General features: G+C 40.6%; 1 protein-coding gene across 1 annotated transcript in view; it reads left to right on the top strand.

Moving 5' to 3' along the window:
• The first annotated feature begins 11399 nt into the window (after positions 1-11399).
• Positions 11400-19395, top strand: part of hmga2 (high mobility group AT-hook 2) — a 46792-nt gene continuing 38796 nt past the window's right edge. Inside the window, exons 1-2 of the mRNA XM_038739029.1 lie at positions 11400-11622; positions 12676-12762. Coding sequence (XP_038594957.1) covers positions 11515-11622; positions 12676-12762 — 195 coding nt within the window. The 5' untranslated portion in view covers positions 11400-11514. The remainder of the gene's footprint in view (positions 11623-12675; positions 12763-19395) is intronic.

The following is a 19395-nucleotide window of genomic DNA, read 5'->3' as shown; positions in this document are numbered from 1 at the left end:
ACGATAGGCACTAGAATATACTGTAACATCAACTACAGCTTCTGACAACTTGGGGTGCATGTGTTATTGGCTTGTGGGCCTGACTGAGATTGAGCGAACTCAAGTCCAGAGAGCCACCTGTGACACAGGGGAGGGAAACAATTTACAATGGGCTTGTTGTGGAGAGCAGTTGTAATCAAAAAGAATGCACAACAGTGTCCTCAAGCACACCTGACACTTATCTTTTTGACGGGGGAGGGGCTGATGTGAGATAGCAATGAGAGGGATGTCTGTCCTCATGGCTTTCAGGCTAGCGGCAACACTGTGTGTAGTCCCCTGTTATCCTGTCTGTCAGAATGGTCTATAGGAGCTATCGCCAGCTGAGTATTAGTCAGATTCTCTATAGATGTTTCTGTCTGTGGAGTAGTAATGACTGCAGCCTAATCCCAGACAAAATGCCAAAATGCCTCTATAAAAATTAGCGGTTAGAAACCACCTTTTACAAATAACAAAAGGTATCCTGTTCCAATCAAGACATTGTCTACTTGCGCCACTGGTTTGTTTAGTATTGAAAACTGCAGCCCTCACAGGACCCTCACATTTGGATTTATGAATATCAGGTCATCTACCAAAGCCTGACTGATAAATGATTTGATGATGGAGCATCATCTGCACATGATTGGTTTATGTGAATGTTTATGTATATGTTTTCTTACCATTAAATAAAGCCTCCCCAACTAACTCCCATGCTGCTCAGGCCACTAAACAGGGTTGGAGGTGTTGCTTTAATCTTCCACAAAGTCCACGTTCAACTTAACCTCCAAATGGGAAAATGTATACATTTAATCTGGCATTAAAACCATCAACTACACATTGCGTTGTCCAAGTAAATGGATTCCACCGTGTGGATGGTACTTATTGGTTTAGCTCAGTTTGTGCTTGAACCTACTCATTGCAATAAAAACACCCTGGACTTGATTCTCTCCCGTGGGATAGATGTGTCTGCCCTCCCCAGATGTTTTTTCTGTCTCATCTGCGGTGCTAATTAAAAGTGACACTCGCCTAATGTTGGCATAGATGTTTTTACTAATCGCCACATTGGACTGGCAACTTAAATGGCACTTAACTCTGAACAATTGCCTGCAGTCTTGGCTCCTTTCTTACCAACAACTGAGCCTGTTGAATATTGTACTACTGACTTAAACGCAGCCCTTTCTGCCCTTGTAGATTCAGATGCACCACTTTCTACCCAATACACTTTCTATCCAATTATAGACAGTCAAAGAGGTTTACACTCTGGTTACTGCTGCCAAGGAGGTTATGTTTTTGGAGTTTTGGAGAGCAGGATTCCAGAAGAACCACTGGCCCCATTTTCATGAAATTTGGTGGAAGGCTGTAGCATAGGCCAAGGAAGAACCTATTATATTATTGATTCAGATCTGAATCACGGGGCACGTACACTAATTATGTTTTACTTTAGTTAACACTGCGAGGTCAATTGAAACCCTGTTGTCCATGGTAAATTAACTGAATTTATTGCGCACGTGCAAACCCATAATATCGGATTACTTAGGCACAATTTTTGAAACTATGGGCTATTTTTGCAAAACTCTACATACTGACCACAAAACCTTACACCAAAAAAAAATCATTATACATCTCTTGCAAAAGCAAACAGTTCTCGCAAAACTCTTTTAAAAATTGTGTTTTTGCTTCAATACGGTACACACAGATGTCTTTGAGTCAGCACACTAAGCAGCAACTACGCACTGGTAGTATAAATGAAAAACATTTATTTTGAAAGGACTCCGTAAAGCGGCTTTATTCAATGCAGACAGACTCACTTTCTTGATGTTTTGGAACATTGTGTTATCTACCAGTATGTGATCCTGTAGTTTGATGCATTTATGTGCTGTGACCATATTTACAATGTGGGTCTCCAGCTCTGGGGTAAACAGTCGACCTGTTCCACCAGATACAGGTTTTCTTGCAATTCAGTAAAAAACATTTCATTGGTTTTACAGCTGTGACAGATCCTTGTCATTACATCGCATATTACTGGATCAGTAGCAGTGCTGTACAGCCCCTACAGTTACTTACCGTTTTTCATTTCAAAATAACCAGATGATACCTGCGACAGTGTAGCGGCTCAGATTTGGTGAAACCCGTTGCCCAGCATGCCTGGAACAGGTGAATGGAGGGCAGGTTAGCGCCGATGATCTTTTCTGCAGTCCTGACTGTAGGTTTGCAAAAAGTGTGTCATAAAATTACAAACTGAGTGTAAAGCAGAGAGCATTCAATTCGGCACACTTGGTAACTGATTTGGCTACAAGTGGTAATGAGTTCAGAAATAGTGCTTCACAACAAATGACTGTTATTTAAGCATTCAGAAAAAAAAAACTGTAAAGTGAATGGTGTGCCATGACTAAACATACAACAAAACATAACAGCATTGCAGCAGGCATATAAGAAATAAGCAATCAGGGATGTGAGATGATGAGGCTTCAGCGGGGCTAAGGGTCAAGGGTTCATTTAAGGGTCTTTTACGATGTATATTGTCATATCACACAGCCCTAATGTAAACCATGTGTCTTGCAAGCATATGTTTGTGCAGCATTGGGGGGGGGGTGGAGGAGTTGTTCCAAAGTGACACCAATGACGTGAACACTGTTAATGTGGATTAGTGAAAATTTAAACATCCGCCGGTTGAAACCAACTCTACCAGCAGCTGCTGCTGTCACTTGTCTGAGTCTGCCCCATAGAATAAGCAACATTTCCTGCCTGCTTGAGGTATCTTTCCCCAGTAAGAACCAAAATGAAAAGAAGGCAGGGTGCTGGCAGTTTGAGCCAGGAGGCGCTTTTAAACGTCTCCTTGAGAGCTTTCTGGATGACTTTTAACAAAACAAATCAGAGAGAGGAGAAAGAGAGTAGTTGTTTGTTGTTTTTAAGTGTGATAACAAAACTCTGGAGAGCTGTTTGGTTTGACACATCTAGCTTGTACAATCCAGTCACATAAAAGAGTTCATATACAAATATTGAATTGAATTCAGTGAAATATTCAAGAAGCCATAGAACTGCACTATGAAAGTGACCAGACTAAATATGAAACATTAGGCCGTCATGTCTCTTTCGGGCCCCCCCCCCCCCCCACACACACACACACACACACACACACACATTAATACCATACACATTTTTTTTGTATGTAAGGAAAGGCAATATTAGTTGTATAGCATATTTCATTCAAAGTACATTGTGAAAGTGTTAGTGAGCTTCACATTAAAATGCATATATTATTAATTAAATACAAGAAAAGCCAACAGAAGCAAAATAAGAACAAAACATGTAGTATGTGTATATAGCATGTGTAAAATGCAAAGCTGCAGCAATGTAAGATTGACTGAAACTGAATCTTTTGTATGCACATTTGTGGTGTGGAGAAACTATTGTGGAGACCTGGAAACCAGCAGATGGAGCCTTCTCCCTGCCAGCAGTGGCACTTCTGAGAGACAGCTGGGTCTTGCTATAAGCAGAAAAGAGAAGTGGTGTGGTGGCTGGATTCCACTGACAATCCATTGGAGTTTACCTTCACTGCTTTTAAAGGCACTGGATTTTTATTGTTCTTTTGCTATTGACTTATTCTGTATCTCCCACAGGAAGTAAACACATCTCTTTGTGAAAACACAATTTGTGTTTGCACTTCTCGGCAGAGGAGAATCACTTCTGTAGGGTTCAAAACATAATCATGTTGGTGTACAGTTGGTGTGCAGAGGTTTGCTGCACACCATGAACTATGAATTCTTGTCATCCTTTCCTGTGTATCAACTTTCCCCCACAAGACAGTTTTGTCAAACTGAGCTTGTTGTTTCAGTGGAGAGAGAAGTCATATGAAACTTCTATCAAAGCCTTGCCTTCATACACCACCCAACATAGCTCACAATGGGAACAGAGCTAATCAAAGGTCACAGTGCAGGTTTAAGGTCAGCTCAGTGCCACCAGACAGCAGCCTGGTTACATGAGGCCAAATAAGACTAACATGGAAGCAATGAAGGTACTTCAGGGCAAGACAAGCAAGTAATTCTAATTAGACACAACATGTTATTAGGTCAAAAGGGCATGTTCAGTTTGAAGAGGAATCAGTGTGTCCACAGGATTGGGGTCACACAAGTATGATCTTCACCTTACAGACTCTCAAAATAAAGACCTTAGATCAGAATTCCTTAAGGCCTATGAGAAAAAATAAATAATACAAATTTAAAATAAAATACCTCTTGATAAAGAGAAGTTCCTCAACATTTGACTTTTTGGATTGTAATTAACTGACGGAGATGTCATGCCTTTGTTTGCTTTTTTTTTTACTTAGTCAAGACCACTTAAATTGAGATTGTCAAAGATTGCAGAATTTTGAGACCAAAAAATAAAGATCTTTAGAAAAGAGATAATGTAGGAACATTACATGTAAACAAGCCTAAATGTTGTATTATTTACTGAATTTGCAAATTTCTAATTGTCCTTGAAAGTGAAAGTACGATCGATCATACTGCATATTTGCGCATTAAACTGCATGACTGAAATTAGCATACTGGTTGGTACATGGCGAAGACACACTTCACCTGCACTTGTAAATGATAGTGTCTGACTTGTGGTAGATTTGGGTTTCTGCTAAGCTGCTAAGTGCTTCATGATATCATGTCAATATAATATTAATAGCTGTTCAAAACTAAATCTTACACATTTACATCACATTGATGTTAACTAATGCATGTTGTCTCTGATAAATAGACAAATATAACCCCCCCACACACACACAGACACAGTGCTCTATGGACAGACAGCAGATTGATGGCTGTCTTTGTTGCTGATATCAGATCTGGTCTACCTGCTCCAGTAAGCTCCCCTTTTTGGGCAGGACCACACAGTCTGATGATGGTCGCGTTCTGCCGGACGTTTGTAGACAAACTGCATGGAGCCAGGCTGACCGGGGCAGGTCAGCAGGGTCCTGGGAATGAGACTCGCCTCACCTGTTCCATGCTCCTTCACTACATCAGAGCCGCTGCATTCTTGGTGGTATCAGAGGCAGCTGAGGACGAAGGAGGAGTGCTTGACCTGCAGCTTATCTTTTCCCATTGCCAGCAGTTGAATGGCTATCAGATGCACCTGGGTCACGCGTGTCAAAGGATCCTTGGGGAGATGAGGAGTATAGTCTCATCTGCAGCAGGCGCAGCTCAACAGGTCTGTTTACAGAAGGAGGCACGGCAATATAAAACCTCAAAGACTATTAATAGACCAGAGTACCCAAGACCACCATACTCATACTTTGTTTGTGTCCTAATTGAAGACTGTGTCAGGCATATTTAATTGGTTTAAGGGGTGGCATTATAATATAATCTGACAATAGACAGAAACCCTTAAAGTGTTTGGCAGAGGGCAGAGGGCCAAAAAACTGTTAAAAAGTTAAAACTGACTTTGGGTGGCGAAGAGGCTGCAGTCACACTAGTGTGCAGTGGACAATTCTTTCTGCTGCTTTGCCCCCCCCCTAAAAAACACAAAAGAAAAACAGACCAAGAATGTGTTTACTAAATGCAATTCATAACCAACCAGTTAGTCGGTTTCTCACTACTTTCTGACTTCACACTGTCTGTGGCTCTCAGCCACTAGCCCATTTGGTTCCCACTGATGTACATCACAAATATATTGTTTCTTTTTTTTTTTTAAGGCTCAGTAATTTAAACTAATAAGTATTTCTTGCTGCAGGACGGTGTATGTGGGATTGAATCAAAAGAAATTACGGTGTGTGTGTTCATGGTGATGAAGGGACATTCCGCCCAGTGCAACAGTAAGTTTTTGTACAATGGAGCTATGTGGCACACAGGAATATGACAAAGGCTCATATCACACACCAGTTCAATCAATTCATTGTCCCTTTAGATTTTTTCACAAGATTTGTTGACAATACATTCACTCTGCCCACCTTAAAGAAACATTCATTACAACTCCTGTACATGTTTGAGTGCTGCAGTAAGCGTATTGTCTCATTCCTGGTTGTCGGTGCTTGTGTGTTAATGGTAACATATTTTTGCCATTCTAGCTAAACCCAGTTAATTTTGTTAGATTCTTCATTACAGCAGCTTTTATTAAAACTTACACCAGTTCTGAGCATTCATAGCTTTTAGTGACTCTCACTAAATCCCACAGTTGTTTACAGTTTTGCTAGCTACCATACTTTAGCTTAGTTTAGTCCTTAAAACAGAAAAAGAATTGTAAATGCTCCATATTTGTACAGCACCTTTCTAGTCTTTTTGACCACTCAAAGTGCTTTTACATTTCATCCGCATTCACACACAGTCAGAACAGCGGCCAGGGGCAATTCGGGGTTCAGTATCTTGTCCAAGGACACTTCGACATGCAACTAGGATTGAACCGCCGACCTTCCGATTAACGGCCAACCTGCTCTACCCCCTGAGCTACAGCCTTGTTTCTAGTGCTGCAGGCTCACTGCAAATGACACTTGACTCTATGCCCCTTTAAAAAAATTATAAAACAAAGAATGATAGCTCCATGGTATAACACCAAAACCTGTAAATTAAAGCAAACATTGTGAAAACTTGAAAGGAAATGGTGTTCCACCAATTTCTATTGAGCCATGTATTCCTTCAGCCTTCAGTTGTAACGACTTCATGTTGTTACAGCCTTAGGCTTGGATAGATTGAACTTTGCCAAAAGACCATTGGCACTAACATTGGCCATGTTTATCAAGTTAGATCCACTCTGAAGGGCAAAGCCATTCTTAGGGAGGAGGTACACTTTCCCTAGGAGGGCCATGTCAAACAGATATTTGAGTTAATTTGTTCCGTCAGCTGTTTTTAAACATGCTGGAGGCCCAGTTGCTGTTGCACACATACAACTGATGGACACACTATATTATGATAACATCTACTGTATGTCATATGTATTTTGGTATTTCTATTGTATTTATTTGTTGTCTGATGTGTATTAACTACTGTATGCAAACCAACTTGCCCCTTGGAGACAATAAAGACTATCAAATCAAACTCCCGATGAAGTGAGACAACTCCTGCATATTTGGGCTGAACAGAACTTTTCTCACATACTATAGAATGTTTATAAGAACACTGAGGAATTCAATATATGTTCAGTGAGAATGGATTCCAGCGCTCTGTGTTGTGTGAATTTTAAAAAACTGCATCAACAGTACATCAAAGTACTGTAGTATTTGGAGGGGTTAATTTTTTTACCCACAGACTGTATAAACAATAATCGAACACCAGTTCCATGGCTTTAGTTTACAATTTCTGGACCATTTGTGTTATATCATCGCATTGATTCGATTCAGGAACCAGGCCTTTAGGTGTGAACCTGCCCTAAGCCATCAACTTTTCTCTTAGACCCCATCCCAACTTTGCTGCTTAAAGATGTTGTACCCTTAATTAGCCATCATCACCTCTTTTTAAAAAACCTACTATTGACCAATATCTAACCTTGCCTTTCTCTCAAAGATCCTTTAAAAAGCAGTCATCAATCAACTGTGCGACTTTCTACATAGCAATAGTTTATTTGAAGATTTTCAGTCAGGATATAGAGTGAGGGAATTGCCCACAGTTCACAGCGTTGTTACGTGAAACACGGGGGTTACCAGGGGAAACCCGGAAGCGAGAGAAAAATCAGGCAAATCCGCCTCATAAGAGAAGAAGAAGAACGGTAAACAAACAAGCATGGAAACCAACGCTGATGCTAACATTGTAAGACAAAAAAGTTTTCATAGATTGTAGCTGGTACATAGAACACATGGAGTCAGATGAATGCAATCACCTTATTACACACTTAGTTTATTCAACTATTTATTTTAGTTTTTGCTTAACACTGCTGTTTTGACCAACAATAGTTCATTGATTGACAAACGTAGATTGACAGTTAGGCTACCTCTCATCCACTCAGGGCAAGAGCCTGAAAGACGTATAAATCAGGCCGTTAGAAAGTAATAAAACAAAAAATAAAAAGTGCAACATGTTTCCGCATTGTCAAGGTAACATGATAATGTCTCAAAGTGCTGTCCTGTTCCTGTTCACAGCATTTTGAGCCCTTGCAGCCTCTTACAATCAATCATTTACCAGGTGACTTCAGAAAAGTCTGCGAGGGTTCAGGGCTCAGAGTTTAGGGGGGACATTGGGATTGGGCCTGGGTCTTTGCTTCAGTTGTTGTGAGGTTGTTAGTTCATGCTGCCGAGTGTCTTTCCCCCTGTTTTGGACTGTCTGTCATGTGGATTTACCTTTTGGATTTATGCTTTTTGGATTTCTGTTTATTCTTGATCTTTGGATTTGATTTCCTGGACTGCCTGCCACCCGTTTTCCTGTAAGTGTCTGCATTTGGTTCCAAATCCCATTTTTATTATGTCTACGCTTGCCATAATATAACACCAATCCTATTCACCTTATATGCTTCCTTAAGGCAATATTATCAGGAAACACCCCATAGCCTTTCATGGTTATGCAGATGATACCCAATTATTTTCATTGATCAACCCAGATGAAACCAATCAGTTAGCTTTAAGCACGCCGTGAGGACGTAAATGACTTGCAATTTTCTGTAATTTTTTTTCCTAGTGTATGTTACACTCAGACACTAGAAATGAAGTTATGAGTCTAGATTCTGCTTAAGGTTTCTATCTGTTAAAGGGAAGTTGCCACTGTTGCCAAGTGCTTGTTGATGGTGGGAATTGTTGGGTCTCTGCTCTATATGAAAAGTGCAGTGAGATAACTGGTGAGATTATGGTGCAAAAATAAAATTTAATTAAATAGTTTTACTGTTAATATTGCAGTGTACTGGATGTACAAACTCATACTACTGTGCACCGGAGTTATGGTATAGTTTTGCACATGTTACGCCTAAGAGTAAGATTTTATTCTAATTCTTCCATTCAGCATTTAGAAGGAGTGCTAGTGTTATGAAGCAGGTAATAAATCAATGTTTTAGAATCATTCATGATCAATAATATTGTTTGATAATGAATATAAAGTAACACAGTTGTAATCATATAAAATATTAACATGAACTACTTGTTTGTTTTGTTCATAGTGTGTATGTATGTATGTACACACGCAACAGTTTCAAAATGTTTCATGGTCACATATCACAGGGGAAAAATGCCCACACAGTGACAAAAATAGAACTATTACAACATCTCTCATTTGTCTGATGATGAGATCACTACATGTAGAATAGAGACACGGTAAGATTTCTCACAATTAACAGAAATTACAAGAATATAGGCAACAACAATCATAAAGATGTTACTTATTATAAGGCTAAATATGATGTATTTATTTGGTCCAGAAAGTAACTTCAGCCAAAGAGGTGAAATGTCACTCACTGGTTTAAGCAGTATAACGACAGTTCTTTGTGTGTCCTTGCTGCTGAAATGAATGTTCACTCCCACACACACACACACAAAGATTTCTATTTCAGTGCAATAACACATTTATTTCCTTGTTCCATTGTGCCTCTGCTGGCTCAAACTGAGCTGTGTGCCCAGCACAGACGTGTGCATGAAACCACCCTTAGGTAATGGATCTGTGCAGCCATTGATTGTATAGGTTTGATGCTGACGCCGCTCTGTCTGAAGGGGAGGGGTCTGCACAGAAACCCCTTCTCTGGGGGTCTAAAGGCTGTTTTTTTATGAATGAAGTGAATGCCAGCTACAAATTAACCACACGCTCTCTCAATAGATTAACTCTCTGTGGGAGGAAGTCATGCAGTTATGAAAATAAATGTCTTGGACAACAATGTGCATTTTGACGACATTCCTGTTAAATTTCAGAAAGCTAAGATATGGCTGACATTCACTGAGCATTAAGCTCAGTGGCCAGTGTTATGCAGCGAGAGCGCTGAGAGCAGGCTCCAGGACCGTGGGAAAGGTCCTGCACGTAAGGCACTTTATTCTTTGTGTCTGTTGTTCTTGTGTAATTGATCTCACTCCACGTCCATGGCGGAGTGCTTCAAAGCCCCACACTTTTTATGGCTGCACCATTCCATCAAGGGAAAATATGCTACATGTCCTGTGCATCATTTTATATACATTTCCCAAAATTAAGCCTGATATATTTGGTATCTTTGAAAACTTTAGGATATCCTCTAGAATTTAAGATAAAGTTATGTGGGTTTGGACAATGCAAGCTGAAGACAGAGTTATCTGTTTTGTGAAGGTTACAGAAGTATTAACAGACAGGAATGTTACAGTGATGTTACATGTTTGTTGTGTAGCCTATACGCTGGAGTCTTCCTTTATAGACATGTTAGAAACAATTCACCCTTCAGGTTTTACTTAATAATTTACATAAAACTGTTCTAAACAGGGAGATTCATTCACAGATGAACTGTGTTAAATGAGTTAAGTTTTAAACTAAAAGGCATAGACTAAAATAATTGTAGAAAAGGGCAATGACTTCTATGTCTAAGTCAGCTGATATTTTCAGCTTCACATTTGAAAATGGAAATTTTTACATGTGTAGACATTTCAAAGACATTTTAAAATGCAGACTCACAACTTGTGATTTAATTTCACATGTGCAAATTTTTCACCTTTGATTGATGTTTTTAAAAAGTCACAGTGATTCTTAATCCACATTTTACTTTTTCATTAGGGATATCTATTGTTTTCAAAAGACATTAGGCCTAGTAGTTATTTGTTGTTACACTTGGTTACAACTACAAGTGGGCTGAGTAAATATAAAAACAATTTTTATTAAGCTTTGCCAGTCAAAAGGCTGCAAAATGAGAAATAAAAACTCATTGATCTAGAAGCTGAAATGTCTACTGCTGCTGCTTGTTGCCTGTTCATTCTTCTTCCAGAGTTATTGCGATTACCTCCCCATCAAAAAGCAAGTGGGGTAGGCCTACTTCATATTTCACAGGTGAACTCTGAATGTGTCCCACAGCAGCGGATTCCAGTGAAACTTGTGAAAATGTGAATTTAATTCATAAATGCTGCCTGCCATGTCTGGCCTGCAGCCAGGATTCCGTCTCGTCTCTGTTTTCTCTGGCTCCCCGCCAAGCCCCCCCCCAAAGAGGTGATTTCTGCCCCCCCCCTCTTCTTTTTTTAAACCCATCCTCACTGAGTGGGGCCTGTTTTGGAGTGGGTTGGATGTGCGGTTATTATGCCCACACTTCTCAGACGACCCGCGCTGTCAGCTCGCTGCTGCATGGTCCTGCCCGGTGCCGCGGTGCGTTGTAGCCGAGTGTGAGCTGGAGGTGCTCGGTGTCTCAGACTCAGCTGTCCCCGGTGTTCTGCCTTCTTACGCTCATTGACCTCAAACCTTCAGCTGCTCACTGGCTTCTTTGGTGAGCCTCAACGCCGCCAGTCCTCCTTCCTGTGGAAGACTTAGGCTACAAGTGGACGACAGACCTGTTAAAGTGCCATTGGAAGTATCCACGTAGGCTGCCTCCATTTCTTTTTTTCCTTTCTTTTCTTAAGTCTTTTCTGTTCACCGGGAGAACGGCGGAGCTGCAGCACCGGGAACCATGAGCGGACGCGGGGACGAGGCCGGGGAGAGCTCTGGCTCCCAGGAGCCAGCGGGGGCCGCGGAGCCCCAGAAGAGGAGGCCGGGGAGACCGCGGAAGCCCCCAAAAGTAAGTCGGAGTTCGTGACTTACTGCCGCTCACAGAAAGCGCTCTGTGGACGGGCAGACGTCCTGTCGCTGCTGTTAGAATCAAATCCAGATTGTAGGCGATCTGCACATGATCGAGAAGTCCTGGGACGCTTTACTTTGGGGGGGGGGGGGGGGGGTTGAGGGAAAACTTTAGTAATGAGGTGGTTAGTTGCCGCTCTAATTAATGAAACAACACAAATGGCATATTCTGGATTTGTATTTGTTCCCTGTTGACATCGAAGCAGGGTGTGCATTCCACCGTAACTAGCCTACTTCCCTCATGGCTCCTGCAGGCTACAACTTTCTATAGGCAATGTAATGGAACACAGCATTTACAGCTGCTGTTTTGAGTGCTGGAGAGACTACTACTTCTGCACAAATGATGAGGAACGCGCCTGTTTCCAGTCTTGGCCGATGACTTTTAATTGACACCATGAAATGAGTAAAAAATAAATAAATAAATAAAAATAAGTAGCCTATGTTGATGAATGGAATTCTGCAGATCTTCCATGAGCTGAATCAGAGATGCCATGACAACATGACAACAGAGGGCTTTGAACGTGTTTATGTGAATGTGTTTATGGTTGTGATTCGTTGGTGAGTCACATTGCAAAACAAGTCAATTGACACCGCAGGCTGCAGAAACCGGACACTAGGGTTGCTTTTAAGGGGTTTTCTTTCAGAAACACAGCAGCCTACAGCAGTTGTTAGATGTAGAGTTATACTTGGGGGGGAAAAAAGGTCTTGAAACATTAGGCCTATGAAGTGAAGTGACACTACCAGACTGCTTTGGGTTATTTGGATAATAAAAACATTGATGGGAAGTTCAGTTCAAAAATTAAACGTGCAGAATAATTGATCCCTCTCATAGGCTATTTTTTCCCCTCTGTGGAACACACACACACACACACACACACACACACACACACACGTTGGCCCTCTTTTGGTCTTGAGCCATAAAGCAATGAACAAATGGGGTGGGTGGCAATGTTGCCTGTCCTCAACACCACGTCATGTTCCCTCTTCCTTTCAGGAGCCCACTGGAGAGCCTGTCCCCAAGCGACCGAGGGGCCGTCCCAAAGGAAGTAAGAACAAGGGCCCCTCCAAGGCAGCTCAGAAGGTGAGGAGCCTCAGCACCTTAATAAAATATTTATTATTATTAGTGGGGATGCTGATTCAACAGCATTGTTGTTTAAATCTTTATTATTGGTGTGAATGCTCAAAGTGTTCACAAGATATGTTCTTGTATTTATTCGTGTGAGTGCCGACTGTTGAAAGGCTGACACTACACTGGATTGTTGGCTTTAAATCTTGAATAATACCAGTAATGGCTACTGCATATTCAGCACTTCCTTAGGCCTAACTCTGTTTCAACACATTCATTTCTAACACATGTCAAGAACCATTCATCCAATTGACCTCACATGTGGCGGGTGTGTTGCTGCAGACCCAAGGGAGTTCAGTGTCCTGTTTGGTGCAATTTGGACAAGCGACAAGTTCAGAATAAATCGGCTTTGAATTTCTATAGTAGGCCTACAGCACGAGCCGCCCTGCTCTGCAACTTTGAGGGCGGGGCTTTTTTGCTTTAATATGGTATTGAATTGTTGAAACGAAGTTATCATCAGGCAGGTTTAATATACTGTATATACGTTAGTATCGCATTAAAAAAGGTTAATGGAAACGGCAAAATTTGGAGAAAAAAAAATTCCTTAATTTCGCAAAAACGTTTTTACGCTCGCTTGAGGTGGTTTTTGCCTTTGTCGAAAAAGAGTAAATGCGCAAAGTTCTGACGTAGCGAACTTGTCTTGCCCGGTTGTGCAGAGTTCTACATGCCTGCTGAGAATTTCACGCACCTCGCAGCTGGTTACGCTCATTTGTGCTGAAAAAAGAGGTGGGTGCAAATCTCAGCAGGTAGCTTTCATATCTGTTCAGCCGAATTATGCATTCACCTCTTAAAGGTCCTTTTCGGATACTTTCGTCTGCACACTTATCAAACGGGGTTATCACCGTATATTTCTGCTGAATCTCAGTGCTAGGCTACTTCTACTGAGTGTAATAAAATATGAATGAATCTAAACATTCATAAAATATATGCTTCAAATCATTTATCACCATTGATGAACCTCACAAAGGATATTTTAGCGTTTAAAAGCAGTAGGCCTATTTGTAAGCGCATGCAATTCTCGGGAGGCATGCAGACCTTGGCTTAACACCGGATATTCCCATAACGTGCAGAGACAAGCCCGCTTGAAACACATTTCTGAGGACCTCTCTCCATTTTTTTAAGATCAGTGGCCATCAGGTTCATGCGAATAGTTTTGTTTCTGGTTTGGAACCCAAACGTCTTGTTTATTACAGCCATGTGTAACGTCAACTACTGACGTAACTACGCTCGCCGTAGCCTGGTTTATTCACTCCAAACCAGCTGATGGCACATATTTCACAATTTCATTTTTGCGAAATTTCAAAAGTATGCTTAAAATTTGCATGGCAATTGGATGGAAACATGGCTATAAACTGTCCTGAAAGTCTCTAAATTACATCATTGCCTATTTTGCATAATTGGCATGTAATTGTGATGGATGCTGTAGGAGAGAGGAATAAAGTCCTGGGTGAGACAAAGTGAAAAAACTTTCCTGCTGCTATAGCGAACATCCCAACAGCAGCATGTCTTGTAGTGGTGTGGAAAAGAATTGATTCTTAGGGCACCCGCAGTTCGGTTCATTTGGTCGGGACCAAGTGAAAAAAAATTTACTTACTTTAGCACAGTACACTTTAGCTTTTTAACCTATTAATCAAGGAAAATACCAAATGATTTTCATAAACATAGCCTATACATGGCTTTTACAGATCAATTACAAGACCGCTAAACACATTTCGCGGTCAGCAGATGAATTTACTTGTGGTTTAGCTTTGGAAATAATGCTAAGATCACATCTCTGCTGTCATAAAATCCTTTCACATCATAAGCAAACCTCACCAGAATTTGTTTGAAAGTGTACTGAGACTCCTATAGAGAAGGTCTAAAGCAAGCATTATACTTTGCGTGTCCACGAGGGACTGCTAGGGACCGCAAGCAATCCCTCGTTTGACCATATCTTGGAAAAATACAGCAAAATGAAAGTGACCTCAGTTTGAGCAAAAACTATATTGTGCTGTGATCGGCCAGCTGCGTATTTGGGGCGTGTCTTAGCAAAGGGTCAATTGCAGGCATTAACTGCACTACATGATTTCATAGATACATTTGGCACTATCACAAATGTAACTATTCATTTATTAACTTTTATTTACCCAGGATAGGCTCGCTGAGTATTTTCAGCTGTGCCCTTCTATACTAACATGAGTGACCGGCTCATGGTTTGGGGTCAGACCAAGCATTATTCTTCGTGATATACAGGACTCCCTTGTAAAAGAGACTCAGTGTCTCAATGGGACTTCCTGTTAAATTAAAGGTTAAATAAAAAAAGTATATATTTTTCTTTACAGTGCTGTCATCAGGACTAAAGGAGTAGTCTAAGCGTGATCTCTTCAGTTTTGTGAAAATGGGGTTGAGGTAGTCGAAGATTCGATAGGCGGAGCCTGATTTGACTGTCAAACTCACGCACCTCGCGGGCTTACGGGAAATTTATCACAGTTGATGAACCACACAAAGAATATTTTAGCATTTTTAAATAGCCGGCTACTTGAAATAGACCCGCGAGGAACCGCAACGTGCATGCAGTTTTCTGAGAAAAGGGTCTTCAAAAAGCCTCAGTTTAGCTGGAAATTTACAATGTATGTTGAATGAATAGAGACTGCAGCTCTGCAGCTTCTCCAGATGAAAGCAGAGCTACCACAACATGCAAATTTAGTTGTGAACACTTAGGTGATTGCTTTTTACAGAACTGAGCCTACACACCAAAAGAGTTTGCTATATATTATTTCATCATTACTGGAATCCCACATATCTACTAAGAAGCATGCCTGTGTGACTAGTCCAGCAGAGTCTGGAGCTGCCCTTGGCCCTGCACACTGTACCCTCATTATCCTTACCCTTACTTTTCCGCCCTGGGAATAATTGTGCAGAAACACCCACGTGTCACTGGGGGGGTCTTTCTCTCCCTATCTTATTTGCCCAGAGAGCCTATCCAAAGAATGTATAATATGTGGTGAAGAGTGAAAATTATTCAAACAATCAACTACTGTTTGAATAGAATAGCCGCCAGGTGTTCAGATAAGACACAGTGGTGATAAGACACATAGTGGTGATAAGACACAGTGGTGTGTTATCTGAACATTATGAATGTTTGAGGTGGTGGGTGAAGACACTTCTTCTTTACATTATGAAAGAACTAAATCAGTTGTCAACTAACGTTAGTTGGCTTGTGTGAATGAATCATTTGAAAATTTGCACAACTCACCATTTCATCAACGCTGACGGCATCCCTCCTCAACTTCTGAAACTTGGAGAGTGACTTATGACCTGTGGATTCTATAGGTCCTGTTTTAGCAACTTTCAGCACAAAGTGCCATAAGTGATTTGTCAAAAATATTTGGCACAAACTTATGTGGCTAATCAACATTGTCAGGAAATGAAATTTGATAACAATTCACAAAATGGACCTGAAGCACTGTACACTCAAACTATAAGAAAACTCTTTCCACATTTTTCTACATAGAAACTTCATTCAAACATCAACATATTAAGCTCAATTAGGAATTTTTTACTATCATTTAGATTTTTGATGACTTGCATACTTTCCAAATTATTCAAAGACTTCCAGGACGTTTCACACATCCAAATGAATGGACAGAATCTTCACATTTTCCACATTTTTTCACAACTAATGTCAAAATGTTCCACGTGTTTACTACGTTCTGGGTATCATTCAAATTTCAGAATGTTTTAAGTAAAGTTATAATTGGAGTCACATAGAACAACTTTCAAACAACTCGTCTTCAACCTCTTCCCACTAATTAATACATACATGTAAAAGTTCCATTCCAACTGAAAACCTTCACAATCTAAACAAATTACAATGGTCCACATCTTTTTATGCAATGGGTCCATTCAATACTATATATACTATATATATACTTCTATACCCTTTCCCATGTTTCTGAGTGTTCATTGTCCTTCAGCTACTTCTTCATGCAAACTTGAGACAGCAATTTTATCTTCCAGCCATTAGTGAAGCAATGCAGTTTAGTTCCCAGCCATTATTCATACTCCTTCAGCTGTTTTTAAATACAGAGTTAAGCCAGCAATGCAGTGTATCTCTCAGACATTAGTCAAGAAATGCAGTTCAGTCCCTAGATTACACTATATTTTGCATCCTTCAGCCCCATTCCCACAGTCCCAGCTATTCATATTTTCAACAGGGCTGGGCATGTTAGCGCGTTATTATTAACAGGAGGGGTGGGGTGTGGATCAGCCTGCAAATCAGCCGCCCAAACAAGCAGCAGAGGGAGGCTTCAGCAGACTACGCTGGATGCAGCGAGTGGGAGAAGTAGATAAACAAAAGCAAGACAAGCGATCAAACGCCACAGCGGAGTGGAGAGCTGCACACTGCAGGCTCATTAGTTTTGGGGAAGATGTCGGTCTGAGGAACTTTCTTAAAGTCACAACGTAGTCGCTTGGCCCCGCGGATTCTCTCAGGTGAACAGAAAGGGAGTCAGGGTAGTAAACAGCAGGCGCTCTATAGATAGTAACCATGGCAACGGCTTATGTGCGCTACACACCCTGTAGCCTGTTTAACTTAAGTTAAAATTAAAGGCTAACGTTACGTTCTTCTAGTTTTGCGGGGATGCTCTGCCATGTGAATTCCCTCCTGTTGATGTGCTATTTAGGAAACGGTAATAGATTACGGAAACTCACATACAGCGAGGATCAGTCTTTCTTCCAATGATGCGCGTCGAGTACAAAAAGTTCAAGACAATTCAACTTCGGCGGCGGCGGGCGTGTGCGTGAGGCGAGTACTTCACCTCACTCTAACAGGGACACTTGCTACTGAACACAGACTGTTTCTGCTGCTCCCTGATAAAAGAAAAATATTTCTGCTGATAGCTGAAAAAAAAAAACAAGGAAACAGATTCATAAATGTTAACCTGTAGCTCAGAAGGGGCCTACCCTGTTATGATGTTCTGATCGTGGCTCTGAACTCTTGTTTTAATATGCTATAAAAGGTACTTCCCTGGCAGTGGCAAATAGCTTAGTTTAATATTTGATTTGATTACATTAATGTTTAAGTTGAGATTTACAAGAAATATTTTATTGCTACTGTGTAAAGGGAACACTGCTGGTAAAAACACCTTATTTGTTTAAAGTGTTTGCAAACTATACATGTCGCATAACTATGTGATTAATCCTAATTGCAGAAAATCATGCAATTAATCGCGATTAAAAATTTTAATAGTTGCCCAATGCCCAGCACTAATTTATCTTTGAATTCTTTCAGGGAAAGATGCCATTCAAACCATATGCTATTCCACATCCTTCATACATCAACTTTCAAAGCCAACAGTCCAGTTTAGCTTCAACTTGTCAAAAAAACGTTTTTCTTACATTATTGATATCATTCAAGATCTAAAACCGGTGAGTTTAGCTCCCAGCTATCAGTCAAGTAATGCAGTTCAGCGTCTAGCTTACACTGAATTTCGCGTCTTGAAGGACTTTCCCAGCTATTCCTAGTCCTTCTAAGCCAGCTTTTCAACAGACCTTAAAATATTACATATTTCTCATACATTCTTGGTACTATTCAACTTTTAAAGGCAGCAATCCAGTTTAATGTAATCTTTTCAACAGCTAACACACCGCGATTTGTTTAGAAATTGCTTTTCTATTTGTCAGTCTTTAGACAGCTACAGGTGTTATTTAACTGATATTATAGTTTTTACATTATCATTTATGAAACAATTTATGCTTTGGGTTGGTGATGGTGCAGTGGATAAGACACATGCCTTTGGTGTGTGAGACCCGGGTTCAGTCCCCCACTGTGACACATCCACCAATGTGTCCCTGAGCAAGACACTTAACCCCTAGGTGCACCAGAGTTGGTGACCCCTGACATATATAACAATTGTAAGTCGCTTTGGATAAATGTCATGTAATGCTTTTTTTCAGTCCTTTTCTGAGTTTATAATGCGGAGCTGTGAAATTGTCTTAAACATGCTCTCATTGCCACAATTTTAACTATTCATACATTAATTTACACCAAAACGTAGGACATGTGTGCTGGTTCTACACATGTAAATAGGGAATCAAACAGATTTGTACATTTGGCTTGGTGAGTGTCAAGCAACTGCCGCACAAGCTCTAATGTTAACAGTCAAAGCAGAGAAAGCAGAGTGCCAGTTTGTAACTTTATCCACACAAATTACATATTTACATGTTCAGAAATGCCTTCCGGTGCTGACGGTGTGGTAATTTCACCGTTACGACCTACAGTTTAAGCTTTTTTGTGACTTCTTTGATGGGAACTCTCTGTCTCAACGACGGAGCATATTTATTCATCATTTTATTTATAGGCCTTTGAATTCGTCTTGATGCTTTGAGTTGTTTTTGTTTTCACTGTGCTTGAACTGCAAACCTGATCTCAAGCATAATGTAACTTCAGTTACAACATTTCTGTTTCGTCTGCCTCTCGTCTGTATGAGGGTGGATTACGTAAACACTAGAAACATCTTTCAGCTTGATGCAGTTCAGTACAACAGCATCACCACTGACCACAACCTCAAAAATAACCACCACAGGTTTTATTACAGGACGTTTGTA

This window comes from Micropterus salmoides, unplaced genomic scaffold (assembly GCF_014851395.1).
Source record: "Micropterus salmoides isolate LMB-PRFRI ecotype aquatic unplaced genomic scaffold, ASM1485139v1 Ms_hic_scaffold_23, whole genome shotgun sequence".
Lineage (NCBI taxonomy): Eukaryota > Metazoa > Chordata > Actinopteri > Centrarchiformes > Centrarchidae > Micropterus > Micropterus salmoides.
Note: the sequence above shows the minus strand (reverse complement) of the source record. Positions and strands in the feature narration are given on the sequence as shown.